At 48.5% G+C, this 13,731-nt stretch overlaps 1 protein-coding gene and 1 long non-coding RNA gene across 5 annotated transcripts in view; one reads left to right on the forward strand and one right to left on the reverse strand.

The window, feature by feature from the left end:
* The window catches only part of TCAF1 (TRPM8 channel associated factor 1), a 40,714-nt gene extending 29,296 nt beyond the window's left edge, over positions 1 to 11,418 (reverse strand). For 2 of the 4 annotated variants that reach the window (XM_042974165.1, XM_042974174.1), the window contains exons 1-2: positions 9,204 to 9,438; positions 1,669 to 2,302 (exon numbers count right to left, since the gene is read on the reverse strand). In XM_042974165.1, the coding sequence (XP_042830099.1) occupies positions 1,669 to 2,288 (620 nt within the window). In that variant the 5' untranslated portion in view covers positions 2,289 to 2,302; positions 9,204 to 9,438. Of the gene's footprint in view, positions 1 to 1,668; positions 2,303 to 8,220; positions 8,303 to 9,203; positions 9,439 to 11,331 lie in introns of those variants that run through there. The other 2 variants (XM_042974169.1, XM_042974182.1) reach the window with 2 other exon arrangements.
* Positions 11,419 to 12,194: 776 nt separating this feature from the next.
* Positions 12,195 to 12,921, forward strand: LOC122235358. Its single transcript, XR_006213430.1, has 3 exons — positions 12,195 to 12,501; positions 12,609 to 12,689; positions 12,838 to 12,921. It is a non-coding gene; the product is annotated as an uncharacterized LOC122235358 (long non-coding RNA).
* The last annotated feature ends 810 nt before the right edge of the window (positions 12,922 to 13,731 follow it).

The following is a 13,731-nucleotide window of genomic DNA, read 5'->3' on the forward strand; positions in this document are numbered from 1 at the left end:
AGCAGATTCCAGGCTCTGAGCTGTCAGCACAGAGCCTGATGTGGGGATGGAACTCACGAACTGCGAGATCATGACCTGAGCCTAAGTTGGATGCTCAACTGACTGAGCCACCCAGGGGCCCCAGATTTAGGTTTATAATTAATGAATGTGGATAAGTATATAGTTTAGCAACTGCAACAACATCAGGTGGGAGAAATATCCCTCAACGTCTACTTTTCAGCCTTGGCTACAAGAGAGTGAATATTAAAACTATGGGGAGAGGAGGAGAGGGTTCTTGTTTTCTCTTTTCCCATACTAACCTCAACGTATGCATTTAATCAGTATTTCATGCCTCTGTCTCTCTCCCTCACACACACACATGCACACGCTCAGCTCAGGAAAATCAGTATTGCCATCTTCAATCCATCTACACGTCTAAAATGACCCACCTAACATATGAGCAATGCTTTGCTATAGCTACCTGTAGAAGTAAAGACAGTCAATGATTGTGATGCAGTCTCACCTAGTTAACAACCAAAACTAAAAACCCACAATCTCCACAACAGAGTCTGCATGCTTGCCTTATTAACTCTGATTTCCCCTCAAGCATCAGTCTTCCAGTTGATTTTACACATGTGCATACACATATATGAGTGCACACACACACACAACCGAGCTCCACCCGCAATTCAGAATCACTGATGATGAGAGATGATTTAGGTAGAGCCAAAGAAAAAAGAAGTATGGTTTTGATAGAGAAAAACATCTTTGAAGGCAAGTAAGGGGGGTTGGTAGTTAAGAAAGAGAATTATGGCCAAGCCTTCCCTCCCTATTCCTTAGGATGAAGGTCATTGGTAAACTGAAATTTGATCAATTTGATCAATCACTATGCCCCAGAATAACCGTGTCTTTCCTCCTTGCACATATGGGGTTTTGTTTCAAATGTTCCATGCCAAGGAGAGGCCACAGCCCATGATCTGTATGTCTGTTCTAACCCTGCTGTGCCTTCCTCACCCAACCCTACTTTACCATGCTCCCACCAGTCAGAAATACCAGTGCTCTTTGCTCTAAGGATGCTGTGAGTTTTAATGTACAACAGGGTGTGGCCTGGTACACTTCTTCTACTCCTGGAACTACACCCGCCTCTACTCTCCCTCATTCATCCATCCAGTCACCAGACAACACGTGTTTACTGAGCATCTACAAACCTGCTTACGTCCAGCACTGTATGAGATGCTGGAGCATAGTGTACACAGAACAGGCTGGTTAGTGCTCTTAAAGAACCTTCCATGTAGCCTGTCTCTGTACCCATCATCGGTGTCCCTCATTCTCCATCATCAGGTCTTTTGCCTGCAGACATAAAATCCTCCCCTAACTCTTAGACTTAGCACAAACAACATATTTCAAGCTAGACGTCAGGGAACATCATGGTCACTAAGAAGTTTCTCTGCTCAAAGAGCCAAGTGGTCTGGTCTTGGGAGGCAACAGCAATGGTCTGGTCTGAGTGCCTGGTCTGAGAAGGCAGGAACCCTCCTGTGCCTCAGGGTATTTTTAAAATCTGGTTGATTTAGGGTGAATCAATGCCTAAGTGCCAAGTTCTCTTCTGTTAGCCTGGGAGCAACCTAAAGACAAGAACCATGTCTGTTTTTGAACCTGCAACCAAATCCCCACCGGGGTAAATGCACTTACCTAACTAAGACTGGGATCTTGGGCATCTTCTTGGAGACTTTAAAGAAACTTGTGTCCCCTTTGTTGTCAGTGAAGTACACGCCGGCCACACTGGTCACGAGGTTGCCAGGGAACGTGAAAAGCACCCTTTCGTCATCGCCCTGGTTGGCCCAGTCCCAGGCCTGGCCTCCAATGAGCAAGCCCCCTCCACGTTTCATAAACTTGACCAACTTTTCTGTCATGGTTTCATTGTAGGCATCAATGCAGTAAACCCCCAGGGAGTCTTTCACTTCAGGCTCAATCTTCGCCTCTACCCCAGAACCCTCAAGGATTTTGGCCAGGGGTGCCAGGGATGGGTGTATGCCAATGGGAGCCCCAGGGGAAGAACAAAGCCAACCCACTGCATTGAGGAGAAAGGGAGTGAGCTGGGCTTCTACCAAGTAGTCCTCGTGGGACACCACCACCAGGCGGCCTCGGCCATAGGAGGAGGCAGCAATGAGGACCTGGCCCATGTCATTCACCATGACCGGAAAGGAGGCCTCTCCAATGAGAAGCAGTTCACATGGGATGGCATCTTCGGGGACATCCCAGCTGGTCACTCCATTCATAAGGGCCTCAAAGGCAGCAGAGGGAGTCGCCATGGCTGGATCGGCTTCTGTAGAGAGAAAATCAAAGACTCAGTTTGGGGAAGGACAGATAAACAAATAAATAAACAAGCCAAACAGTTCACTGCTCCCCCAGCTGGGGCAATTCTTCTGTCTATGCAGACGAGACTGACTCTATGAAATGACTCAGGGACTCACCAAGGGGGGTCAAGGTATCCAATCCAGGAGAATGCATCGCACCCTGACCAGTCCTCCTAAACTCCTGTGGTTAAACTAAAAGAGCCCGGCACTTTTCTACCGCAGAAGGAAACAAACAGAAATGAAGGCAGAATTGTGTCCCCAAAGAGATACGTTCAAGTCCTAACTCCCGGTACCTGTGAATGCGACCTTCTTTGGAAATAGGGTCTTTGCAGGTACAATCCAGTTAAGATGAGGCCATACTGGATTTGAGCGGGCCCTAATTCAATGACTCACGTCCTTTAAGAAGAAATCTGGATGCAGACAAGACACACAGGGGAGAATGCTAAGAGATGGGAGTGATATATCTACACCAAGGGCGGCCAAAGGTTGCTGGTGAGCACTAGAAGCCAAGAGAGGGAGGCGAGGAGCAGATTTTCCTTTAGAACCTGCAGACCGAACCACCGTGCCAGTACCTTGACTTCAAACTTCTGTGCCCCCGGGACTGGGAGAGAATAGATTTCTGCCGTTTGAAGTCCCCCAGTTCATGGGAATGTCTTACAGCAGCCACCGGAAACACACACACTGGTGCAGCATGCTGTCCCCACCCCACTCAGCTCCCACACCGATCTCACTAAGTGCAGCTCGGGGACCCCAGAATTTCAGTCTGGAAAGCCTGCGTCCTCTGAGAAGTGTCCTTGGTCACAGTCACAGCTGGAGAAGAGGAAAGCGGAAGTCCTCTGTGGCTTGAATCCAGAAGCGGAATGTATGCAACACATTATGAAACGATGGCCAATTCTCACTTGTGCCCAGACACCGTGGAGACGGGTGTGTATGTCTGTGGCTGTGGCCTCGCATAAATCCTCTGCTGCTTCCCTGTGAGCTCCCTGCTCGGGATGTGCTACAGTCTGACCTCCACTATGGGCACGGCACTGGAGCGATCCCCTCAAGAGCAGATGTGTTTTCATCATCAGGACACCGAGGGCTTGCCGTTCTCACTGCCCACCCAGTGGCACCGGACAGTGCCGGTCCCCGAGGCTGTCACCACCAGTAACGTTACCGCCTGGGCCAAGCGCAACATCTTCAACCTGCTGACCCATTTACTTTCCAGCCTTCTCTTACCTCTTCTGAAAAGTCCCAGGTTTTTAGTCTTGGGCCCGTAACCTCTTTTCTTTCTGTTTCCCTTGTCAGAGAATATTCTCACTCTGAAGGCAATATGGCAAAGCGGCTCCAAGCCCAGGCTCTGGAGGTAGGCTACCAGGACTTGAATCTCAGCTGTTCGCTTACTGACTGTGAGATGGGCAGCACATTTCCGTCCTCATTTCCTCAATCATTAAGAAGGGTTAAGAGTATCTACCACATCAGGTTGTCCCAAGGATTAAAGGAAGTAACAGGTTAAGTGCCTTTCAATTACTTATTTCATATATATATATATATATATATATATACATATATATATATATATATATATATACCTGTATATATACACATTCATATATATATACATATATATATATACACACACATATATACACTTATATATGTATATACACATGTATGTTTGCTTATAATTATTTGGTTAAGGGTAAGCTATTTAACTTGCCAACGTGCATAATAGAGAATTCTTACAAAGTGAACAACAAGCAAACCTAATGTTAGAATTTACAAATACTGGACTAAGCATTTAATGATTTTTTTTTAAGTTTATTTATTTTGAAAGAGAGATGATGGGGGGAGGAGCAGAGACAGAGGGAGAGAGAGACAACTCCAAGCAGGCTCCATGCTGCCAGAGCACAGAGTCCGACGCGGGGCTGGGTCTCACGAACCATGAGATTGTGACGTGCGCCGATGCCAAGGGTCGGATGCGTAACCAACTGGGACACCCTGGTGCCCCTAATGATTCTGATTTTACAGTTTTCACATTTTGGAGCCAATGCTGACACTAAAACTAACGATGACTACGTTTAGTTCTCAAATATTTCCACGGGCCTTTGAAAAGGTCCAAGGCACAGACAAAAAGGCCCTGGTTCTGAGGTAACGAATAAACCCAAGATCCCTCCTGAAGGAGCACGTTCTACCATTTGCAGAGGCCTCTAAAACTAAAGAAGTACTAAATTTATTCTTTTCCCTTTAAACTAGCTCCTCTTAGGCAAATTATGTGAGCTTAGTGGCCCTAGTTGTTAAGGAGACATCTACCTCAGAGAAGCTTTGAGACCACAGAATCAGCAAGTGATTGGTTGCCAAGGGCTTGTGCCTTCTCCGTTCTTCCCGGTGTCCACAAATAGCCAGGACGGCAAACCACACAGGCACAGTTGTGTCCCTTCTCTCTCCTGTCCCGTATCCAGCTGGTCACAGTCCTGTCAAGGTCATCGTTCATGGTTTCCAACCACACTGCCAGTAACCTAGTTCGGGTGCTCGGTAATTCATTCCTCGACTGAAGTGATCCAGTTTCTCAGTCACCAGGGTCTTGTTCTGGCCTCTGTTCTCCTAAAGCTACAGATCACATTAGTTCCCAGAAGAGAACCCCCGCCTGGAGCTTCGCCTTTTCCTATGGGGTTAAATCTGACACCTTTATCCTGGGGTTTAAGGTCTCCGGGGCGGGCTGCTCCTTCCATTTTCCAGCCATGTCTCCGGCTACTCTGCAGTTTCCAGAACACTTGGCATCCCTGGACATACCCTGCTGTCATTTTAGATTCTCTTTCCTTCCTGTTCCCTCTCCCACATCTTTCTATCTGCTGAAATCCTATCCTTTTAAGAGAAGATATTCACAGAAGAGGACATTTAAGTGGCCAATTAGTCTATGAAAATGTGCTCAATCTCACTTTCAGGCAATTCACGATAGGATGCATGATGCTGCCCACAAGATTGTCAAAAAAGGGAGATGGTGAGGGAGAAAGGGAGGGAGGAGGAGGAGAAGGCGGAGAAGGTGAAGGCAGACAATAATGCCCAATGTCCAAAAGGCTAAGCAGACACTACTGCAATTTGCCGGACGGGCCGAGAAGCTGAGAGCGATCTGACAGATTGCTTTGTCAACAGAGTGGCAGCTCCGTTTCAGGGCCGAGCCTGTCCCCAGACCAGCAATCCCTCTTCTGATTACCCTGCTTACAGAAATAAGAGCAGCATTACAGATATATGTACAAGGATGCTCGCTGCCATACGAAACTATGAATGGAGACGGATAAATGCAAACCTAGGAGATAAATGACAAAGGATGTTTTCTGGAACCATCTGTGACTCCTGTGGGTGCAGCTCTCTACCCTAAAGCACACCTACCCCACTTCCACAAACTGTGGCACCCCACAGCCCATTATGGCAACATAAGACACCAGGGCGCAGCCCCCAGGCAGCCACCCATACATGCCCCACCCGGAAAGAGCTGCCCGTCAGATCCCTCCTCTGGGGGCCCTTGTCGCTGCCAGTTGCGGATCCTCCAAAAATGCTCAGGGCAGGGAACTCACATTTTTCTCTCACTAGCTGTCTTTCCAGCTAGTTCGTGGGAGAAGAACTATCTGTGGAAAAGTGACAAAGACACAGGCAGATGGCCTCGACACCTGAAAAGGAGGGGACCAGAATGAAGAGGGCTCTTCCTGTGGAGTTGCCTCCTTCTACCTGTCTCCTGGGCTGGACTAGTGGCCCGAGGTGAGTGGGGTTTGGTGGGGACACTCAAGCTGGCGTCCTCTCTGTCCTGCATCACGAGTGGGGACTTGAGTGCAGCCTCAGCTTTATACCAACACTGTGTGTGTGGCAAGCCAGCTTTTGAGAGGGAGAATGTCTGAATAAAGTATGATCATGTATATTGTAGAATATCCCATCACTGTTACAAAGAATGCGTTAAATTTTGCACGTACGTAGAATACCCTAGGTGTGTTTTAAATGAAACTTTCAAATCACTGTATGCAGGACACACACCCGTTTTTGTATGAGTGAAAATAGTAATCGTTTTAGTAGTAGTAATGACACTACACTGCTTCCCAGGCTCCAGACGTTACTGGAAGTGCTTTACATCAGTTCCTTGATCCTAACAATACACCTGTGAGGTATGTACTATCACTAGCTCCATTTTATAGGTGGGCAAAACCAAAAAATGTGATGGTCAGAGAATGTGTTACTTGCTCAAGTCACACAGGTGTGAGCGGTGGGACCCAGGATTCAAACCTGGGGAATCTTATACTGGAGTCCACACTTGTAAATACCGGAAATAGATAAGCCTCTTAAGTACCAGGATTTTATATACGATAAAAAAAAAATCTATGGAGGCCACATTTCAGCATGCAAACATTCACTGCATCAGGAAGGGACGAGGCGCACAAGTCTGCATCCTTTGAACTGCTGTGTGTATCACAGTGAAAAATAACACAGATAATAGAACTTCAAGCAAACATTAAATGAATGAGTATACACATCATTGGCCTGCTCAACCGATCATCTCTCACTCATTCTAAAATGTCTTTGTTCATCTCCCAGTCGGTTGAGCATTTACCCACCAAGAAATCTGATTTCCTCCTCTGTGGGGTTCCTTGAACTTTGCAGCTGGTTCTGTTCCCACTTTAACCAGTTATATCCAGCACTGCAGCACTTGACTGTTAAAACGAAATGCTTCCTGTTTATGCCCAAATCCCTGTTTGCTCTCCTAGCTTGGGGAACGCAGATGGACACGGCCTGGGGGAATCCCTTTTATTTCTCTAAGTTCTTCATCCTCCATTCTCCTTCCATGGCTCCTGCTTTCTCTCCTTTGGGCCAACTCTGGCCTCTGAGCTTGCTGGAACCCAAGGCACCCATAAAGCCGAAAGTACCTCAGGCACAACTTGTAACTCTACAAATCCCTCCCCCTACCACAAAGAGGCCTCATGCTACCTAAATGGTGTTTTCCTGTACGAGCTGTATTTGGAAGGGAAGGAGGGTAGTGGGCTGGTCTTGGATGATGTGCCACATCCTGCATTATGGTTCGATTTCAAATCCCCAAAGCAGGATACGTGTCTGAAATCAGGGGATACGTTTGATTCTTTGGATTCCCCAGGAGAATGAAGACGTACTCCATGGATGGGTGACTGGGAGATGGATGTGGGTATCAAGGGCAGGCCTAGGATCACTTCTCCAGCAAATAGCTACCTTGGCCTTGATGAATGAGTAATACCACAGACATCCAGTCCTATAGGTCTTCCCTTCTCCATGCCATTTTCTTCCACGAGCCCCTGTTTCTTTTTCCCTGTATACATCCAATATCCTTTCCAGTGTCCGTCAACTAAACCAGAGTTGGGGTGGGTTCCCCCTTCTTTTGCATTCTGTCCTACATACTTACAGATCAATCTTGTTTTTCACTTAAAAGTGGTTTCATTGGGGCACCTGAGTGGTTCAGTAGGCTGAGCATTTGACTTCGGCTCAGGTCAGGATCTCATGATTCATGAGTTCAAGCCTCACACCTGGAGCCTGCTTCAGATTCTGTGTCTCCCTCTCTCGCTGCCCCTCCCCCACACACTCTCTCTCTCAAAAAAGTAAACATTAAAATTTTTTTAATGGTAAGGAATATGTAATGTGTGTGGAAGGACACAGATGGTAAAACAAGTTAAAAAATTAAACATTCCTACATAGCTACTACCCAGCTTAAAAAACAGACCATTACCAGTTTTTGAAGGCCTCCTCGTGGCCCTGTCCCATCCCTCCCCCATTCCCTAAAAAGCACGATTCAAAATGCTGTTTTCTATTCCCCTGTTCCTATCTCACTACATTCCCTTAATTCCTGAGTTCCCCTGGGGCTCTCTTTCCCTCACTCATATTTGCTCAGTTCTCTCACCAGGAAACTCCCAGGAGAAGGCATCACGCAGGAGCCCCGGAGTGGTGACCGGCCTGCCTCCGAGAGCAGAGCGTTCTATCAAAGGGACAACGTGCAAGACAGGCCATTCTCAACCTCGAGGGGTTGTTGATACCTTCTTCTGGTGTGGGATCCTCTCCGTTAACCTCCAGGCTCCCACCCCAGCCAGACTATCCTACGCAGGCCCAGAGCCAGTAGGCAAAGAGCTTGGCGGTGACGTCAGAGGAGGAAGGGAGAGGGGCTGGGATGGGGGAGGACACGGGTGGGGGGCGGGGGAGGACACCATGGGGAGGAGGGGAGCGAGGCGGAAAAGCTCTGCCTGGCAGGGAATGGCTCCAGACCCGCTGGCACGGTTGGGGTGAGGTAGGGGTACACAGACAGACCACTGGCCCTTCCTGCACTTACATGAGCCCGCGCGCGCGTACACACACACACACACACACACACACCCACACCCACCAGCCTCCAGCGGGCCGGTGAGAGTGGGCAAGGGAGCTCAGTCCCCGAGCCAGTGTTTGCAAAGATCAAAGGGCAGTAAGACAGAAGTGATGCTCTGTCACCAGCCACCTGTGTGACCCCGCGCGAGCCCTGCCTCCTCCCTGGGCTGCGGCATTCTCCTCCGACGCAGCTGCGGACGAGATGCTGTGCTCCCGGCTCGGGCCTGCGCGTCTCGACGACACAAAGCACGCAAACACAAACATCAGATGTCAGAGCCCGGAGAGGGGCAGCACTGCGGCAGCGGCGACGCGGCGCCCAGGCCAGAGAACATCACCAGCAGGGGCGCGGACACGGTCAGCGAGAGGCCCGTCCCCGGCCTGGGAGTCCCCCGGCCCCGCGGCGGGCCGCTGCCGCAGGTCCGCCCGCGCCCCCATCGCGCCCCCTCGGCCTCCGGCACCGCCCTCCCCGGAGCCGGGCCGAGGCCACCGCCGGCCGCCCCTCCTGCGCTTTCGCAGAGGGCCACTCACCAGGTCGCCCTGCGACTTCCACGGGGACAGCCGGAGGGGGCAGGGCTGGGCGCAGAGGGGACGCGCGGTGCTGCGGGGAAGGGGCTTCCCTGCGGGCGGCGCCGGGCAGGCTGGCGAGCGGGCACCGGGAGGAGGGGTTCCCGAGGAGTCTCCTCCTCCCCACTTCCTCCCGGGCGCGACCGCCAGCCCGAGGGGCGGCGCTTGGCAGGGGACAGCGCTTCTTTGTGTCGCCGGCCCAGTGGGCTCGGCGCTGCGACGGCCCCCACCCTGGCAGAGTGGACGGGATTAGGGACATAAACTCTACTCGTTACCCAGGGCAAGGCTGAATAAATGATAGGGTATCAGTTCTTAGGAGGAGCTTAGATCTCCATTTGGTTGGGGGGAATGTACTTGACGCACTGCCAAGGGGAAAATAAAAACTGTAGGAAGCTGTTGACAATGCTTTCGTTTTTATAGTAAAAACTAGCCTTTTACGTATTCGTATTGCGGTGGGAGAAGGCACGCTGCGTCTCTACCTGTTAATACCGTTTGCCCTGAGGAACAGCGGAGGGCAACTTTCCTAGAGCTCTGCATTGTTACATACGTTACTTCTGTAAGTGAAAAATGAGATGATGTTGCAGACAGACAATAGGCAGCCAGAGTTTATGCATCTGGGTCCATTTCCGTTCCTATTTCTACCTCGAACTCGTTTCCAGTAACCAGCTGACTGTTGCTCCTCACTTCGTCTGGAGCCTTCACCTCCCTCAGGTGCTAGCTAGTTCCAGCATGTGAAGTGCAGGGTGGCGCAGCGGTTAGAAACTCAAGGCTGTCACCAGATGCCCTGGATTCAGATCGCGGTGCTACACTTCACAGGCTGAGTGGCTTCCCCAGAGTTACTCTGCACTTCAGTTTTACCTGTACACCGGGGATGATGAAATTAGTATATTACAGATCTCTTACAAGGCTTAAATTAGGTGAGTGAATACTTACAACGTTCTTAGATCAGTAAGACTGTACCAGTGCTTCTTAAGTAAAATAAATATTCAAGTTGTGCTAAGATTCAATTCTTCGTGTTTCAGGAAAATGCATCCAAGTCATATTTCCTTTCGGCACCTCCCTTCAACCCCCTTTCCAATTTCCTTTCTTCTTTAAATCCTTCCCCAAACCGAATCATATCAGCAAGAGCCAACAGGGGGATGTGGGTAGGTGAGCTCAGTGGCATAAAACATGGAACGCAGGGAACAGAAACCAAGAGAACCTCAATTCAGGCTCCTGCCCAGTGAAGGACCACCTGTGTGAAAGTGAGCAGGCAGATCCTTTACCTCCTACAGGGGTCAGGGCTCCCAGATGATAAAGGAGGAGGGCTGGAAACTTGCTAAGTCCCTTTCCAGTCTGAAATGCCACGACTAGAAGCACCGCAAGGCAAAACCCCCAAATACTGAGTTTCACGAAAAATGTTAAGGGGCAAAACAAAAACGCACATATTGCTTACATAAAGATAAATACAATAAAAGTACAAAAACATACATGAGAAGGACAGAATATAACAACATCTGAGGATGGACACGAGATTTGGTGGAGTAAGGATTTTCACTGTCAGGTTTTGTTTCTTAGGAGGGGACACACACACACACACACACACACACACACACACACACACACACACGGCGGAGTAGGGGAGACCAAGTGCGCTGAAGCAAAGGTAATAAAAAATGTTCGCATCTGATAATTCTGTTATGTAATTGTCTGTACCTATCTGCAGTTTTGGAACATTTCATTATGAGAAGTGTTTTTAAAAGGCATAAATTCCTGGAGAACAAGAATGAAGCACGAAAGAAATAAGAGCCAGAGTGGTAGAAAAGGAGCAGAACCAGACACAGGGATGGAGAGACCGCAGGGAATCCTCTTTGGAAGCCATCCGCCTCCTTAGGCCCAAGCGGTCTCAGGCCCAAAGCCCGACTACCTTCGCAGCCAGGCAGGCGCCCCCTCCCCCGCGCTCCCCGGGACCCCGGGCGGGTCCGTCCTTCTCCCCCCTCCCCCGCCCCCCGGGCCGCGCGGGCTTGATCGGTGGGCCAGATCGGTGCGCCGGGGGGGGGGGGGGGGGGGGGGGGCTGCCCCGGTTCTAGAAACGTCTTTGGACGAGACTCACCCGTTATCCAGCAGTTTGCACACCGGGCTACTTCGGAGGGGGAAGGGACTCCTCTGCAGAGACGTGACAAGGAGACAGGGCAATCAGCCTGCGGATTTGGTAATTGGTGGAGGTGGGGGCGGGAGGCGTGTGGGGGCAGACTGGCTGCAGTGCGGAGAGGGGCTGGGGGGGGGGGCGTGCATCCCGGGAGCTGATTGGCGGCTGCGGCAGTGGGGGGGGGGGGGTGGGCGGAGCCTGGCCGGCCGCCCCCAGACCTCAGAGGCCCTGCTTTGTGTCGGGTTCTGGGAGAGGATGCAGCCACGAATGCTGGAAGGTGTCCCGTCAGGGCTCCGGGAGTGCGGCAGGGCGATTAAAAAAATAATAAATCCGTGAGACTATTTACCAACAAGGGAGGGTTGGTAAATATAAATTTGCATGTAAGACAAGGATGAGTTAAATCTACATATATGTACCAGGAGTTGGGCTGTAGCTATATTCATATTTTTAATGAACATTTAACATGGTAGTAAGAATGGAGAGCTTGCATTTTTGTACGAAAAACTTTTAAAATATATATGCTTATATAAACACAGGAATTACATGGAAAACACATTAAAATATTAGAATCCGTTCAGTTAAGAGTAGATTACTTTTAAGTATCTTTACTTCACACCCCTCTGTAACATTTCAATGGTGATATGTGTCATTTTGTGATAAAAAAAACGATACATTTAATCAACTACAAGAGATAAAAAGATCCTTGCTCAAGTAGCTGGTAGCGACGCCTCTATAAATCTGATTTCTCCCTGTGTGGGGGATTCTTGAACTTTGTTCTTCGTCCTGTCTCATTTCAGTCAAGAAAGAGTGGGATATAACAGGTGACTTTTGAGCGGGGACTGGACTCTATGGCCCTGTCTTGAATCCATGGTGAGCTCAACATGAGAAGCTGGGGGAAAACCACCTGTCCCTTTTATGGCTGCCGGTCCCAAGGACCTGAAAGATTGGTGTGGCCTCTGCACATTCGCCTGTTTCCTCACCCTTCACCCCTCACTGCACTGGCCCCTGTTCTCTGGGTGCCTAAGGAGAAAGTGTCCCTGGCCAAACTTCTCAGGAAGCGACCATGAAACAGCTTTCTCCCCTCCTGCAAAACAGTGTCCAGGCTGGACCTTCCACAGGAATGCGGACTCAGTGGTAAAGGGGATAGATTACTACATCCTGTATTCCTTCACGGTTTCATTACCACTCACCACACTAGAGGAAACATAAGTCTAGACCTATGTTTTCTTCTTCTTCTTCAGATTCTCCACTTCATGTGGCCATAAACCGGTACTTCGTAATGTCCACTTGACGGACGGATGGACAAGATACATGAATGTGAGGTCAGCCTATCATTTTCTTCCTGTATCTGCTAAAACTTCAGCTAGTTCTAGCCTCTCTCTCTTTCAGACTGCACATTACCAGCTCGGTTTTAAATCCTATATCCTTCCTTATTTATACTTTCTCTAGCGTTTCTGTTTTTCTTTCCAGTTTCTACCTCGAGTAACAGAAATTGCCAGGAAATCCTGAAAGTACTGAAATAAATTTGGAGATGTTACGTTCTGTAAATACTCGGCTACATTGGGATGAATAAACAATTTGTTAAAAATCCATACTGTAAAATATTATGGAGTTCTAAAAAGGATGAGCTCAAGTTATACCTTGAATGCTCCCAATATATACTTCCAGTGAAAATTTTGTAATGCTCCTTTTGTGTATTTATGTTTATCTAGCAGGAAAAATAAGGACATATTTGGCTACCTCCAGAAGTGGGGCGGGTTGGCCAGTAATTTTTTTCTTTAGACATTTTGTATTTTTAAAATGTTACAAAAATAATTTTGAAAAAAAATAGGACTACTCAGTAATAGCACTCTTAGGTATATACATATACCCAAGATGTATATATATGTCACCAAAAGACATGCACTAGAATATTCAAAGCAGCACCACCCATAATAATCTAAAACTTGTGGCTAGTCAAATGCTACCCTCCCTGCTTTCTGACCCCTAGTGCTGTCCTGGCATTATCTTCTATTATAAGTGTCTTAAAAATGACCAGCAAATACTGAGAATTTATTTTCAAAAGCTCTTTAAAGGAAATTCTAAAGGATGTATCTCAAGAAGAAATAAAATAATATTAGATAAATTATCTAAAATGTAAGACAAAATGGTAAGAGACTTCTAAATCTGGCGTTGAGAGGATACCTTATTTGGAACAATACTTCCACTGAAAATTCACAGCAATAGATGTTGGACAAAATATAGGAAACAATGGAAGACTTTGAAGAGCAAACAACACAGGGAGAACTTGAGAAGCTACAGTCCCAAGGGAAGAAAAACACAGGACATGAGTTCCACATCTGCTGTGGCTTTTTGGTTTAGGAC

The sequence above is a fragment of the Panthera tigris genome, chromosome A2 (genome assembly GCF_018350195.1).
Source record: "Panthera tigris isolate Pti1 chromosome A2, P.tigris_Pti1_mat1.1, whole genome shotgun sequence".
Taxonomy (NCBI): Eukaryota; Metazoa; Chordata; class Mammalia; order Carnivora; family Felidae; genus Panthera; species Panthera tigris.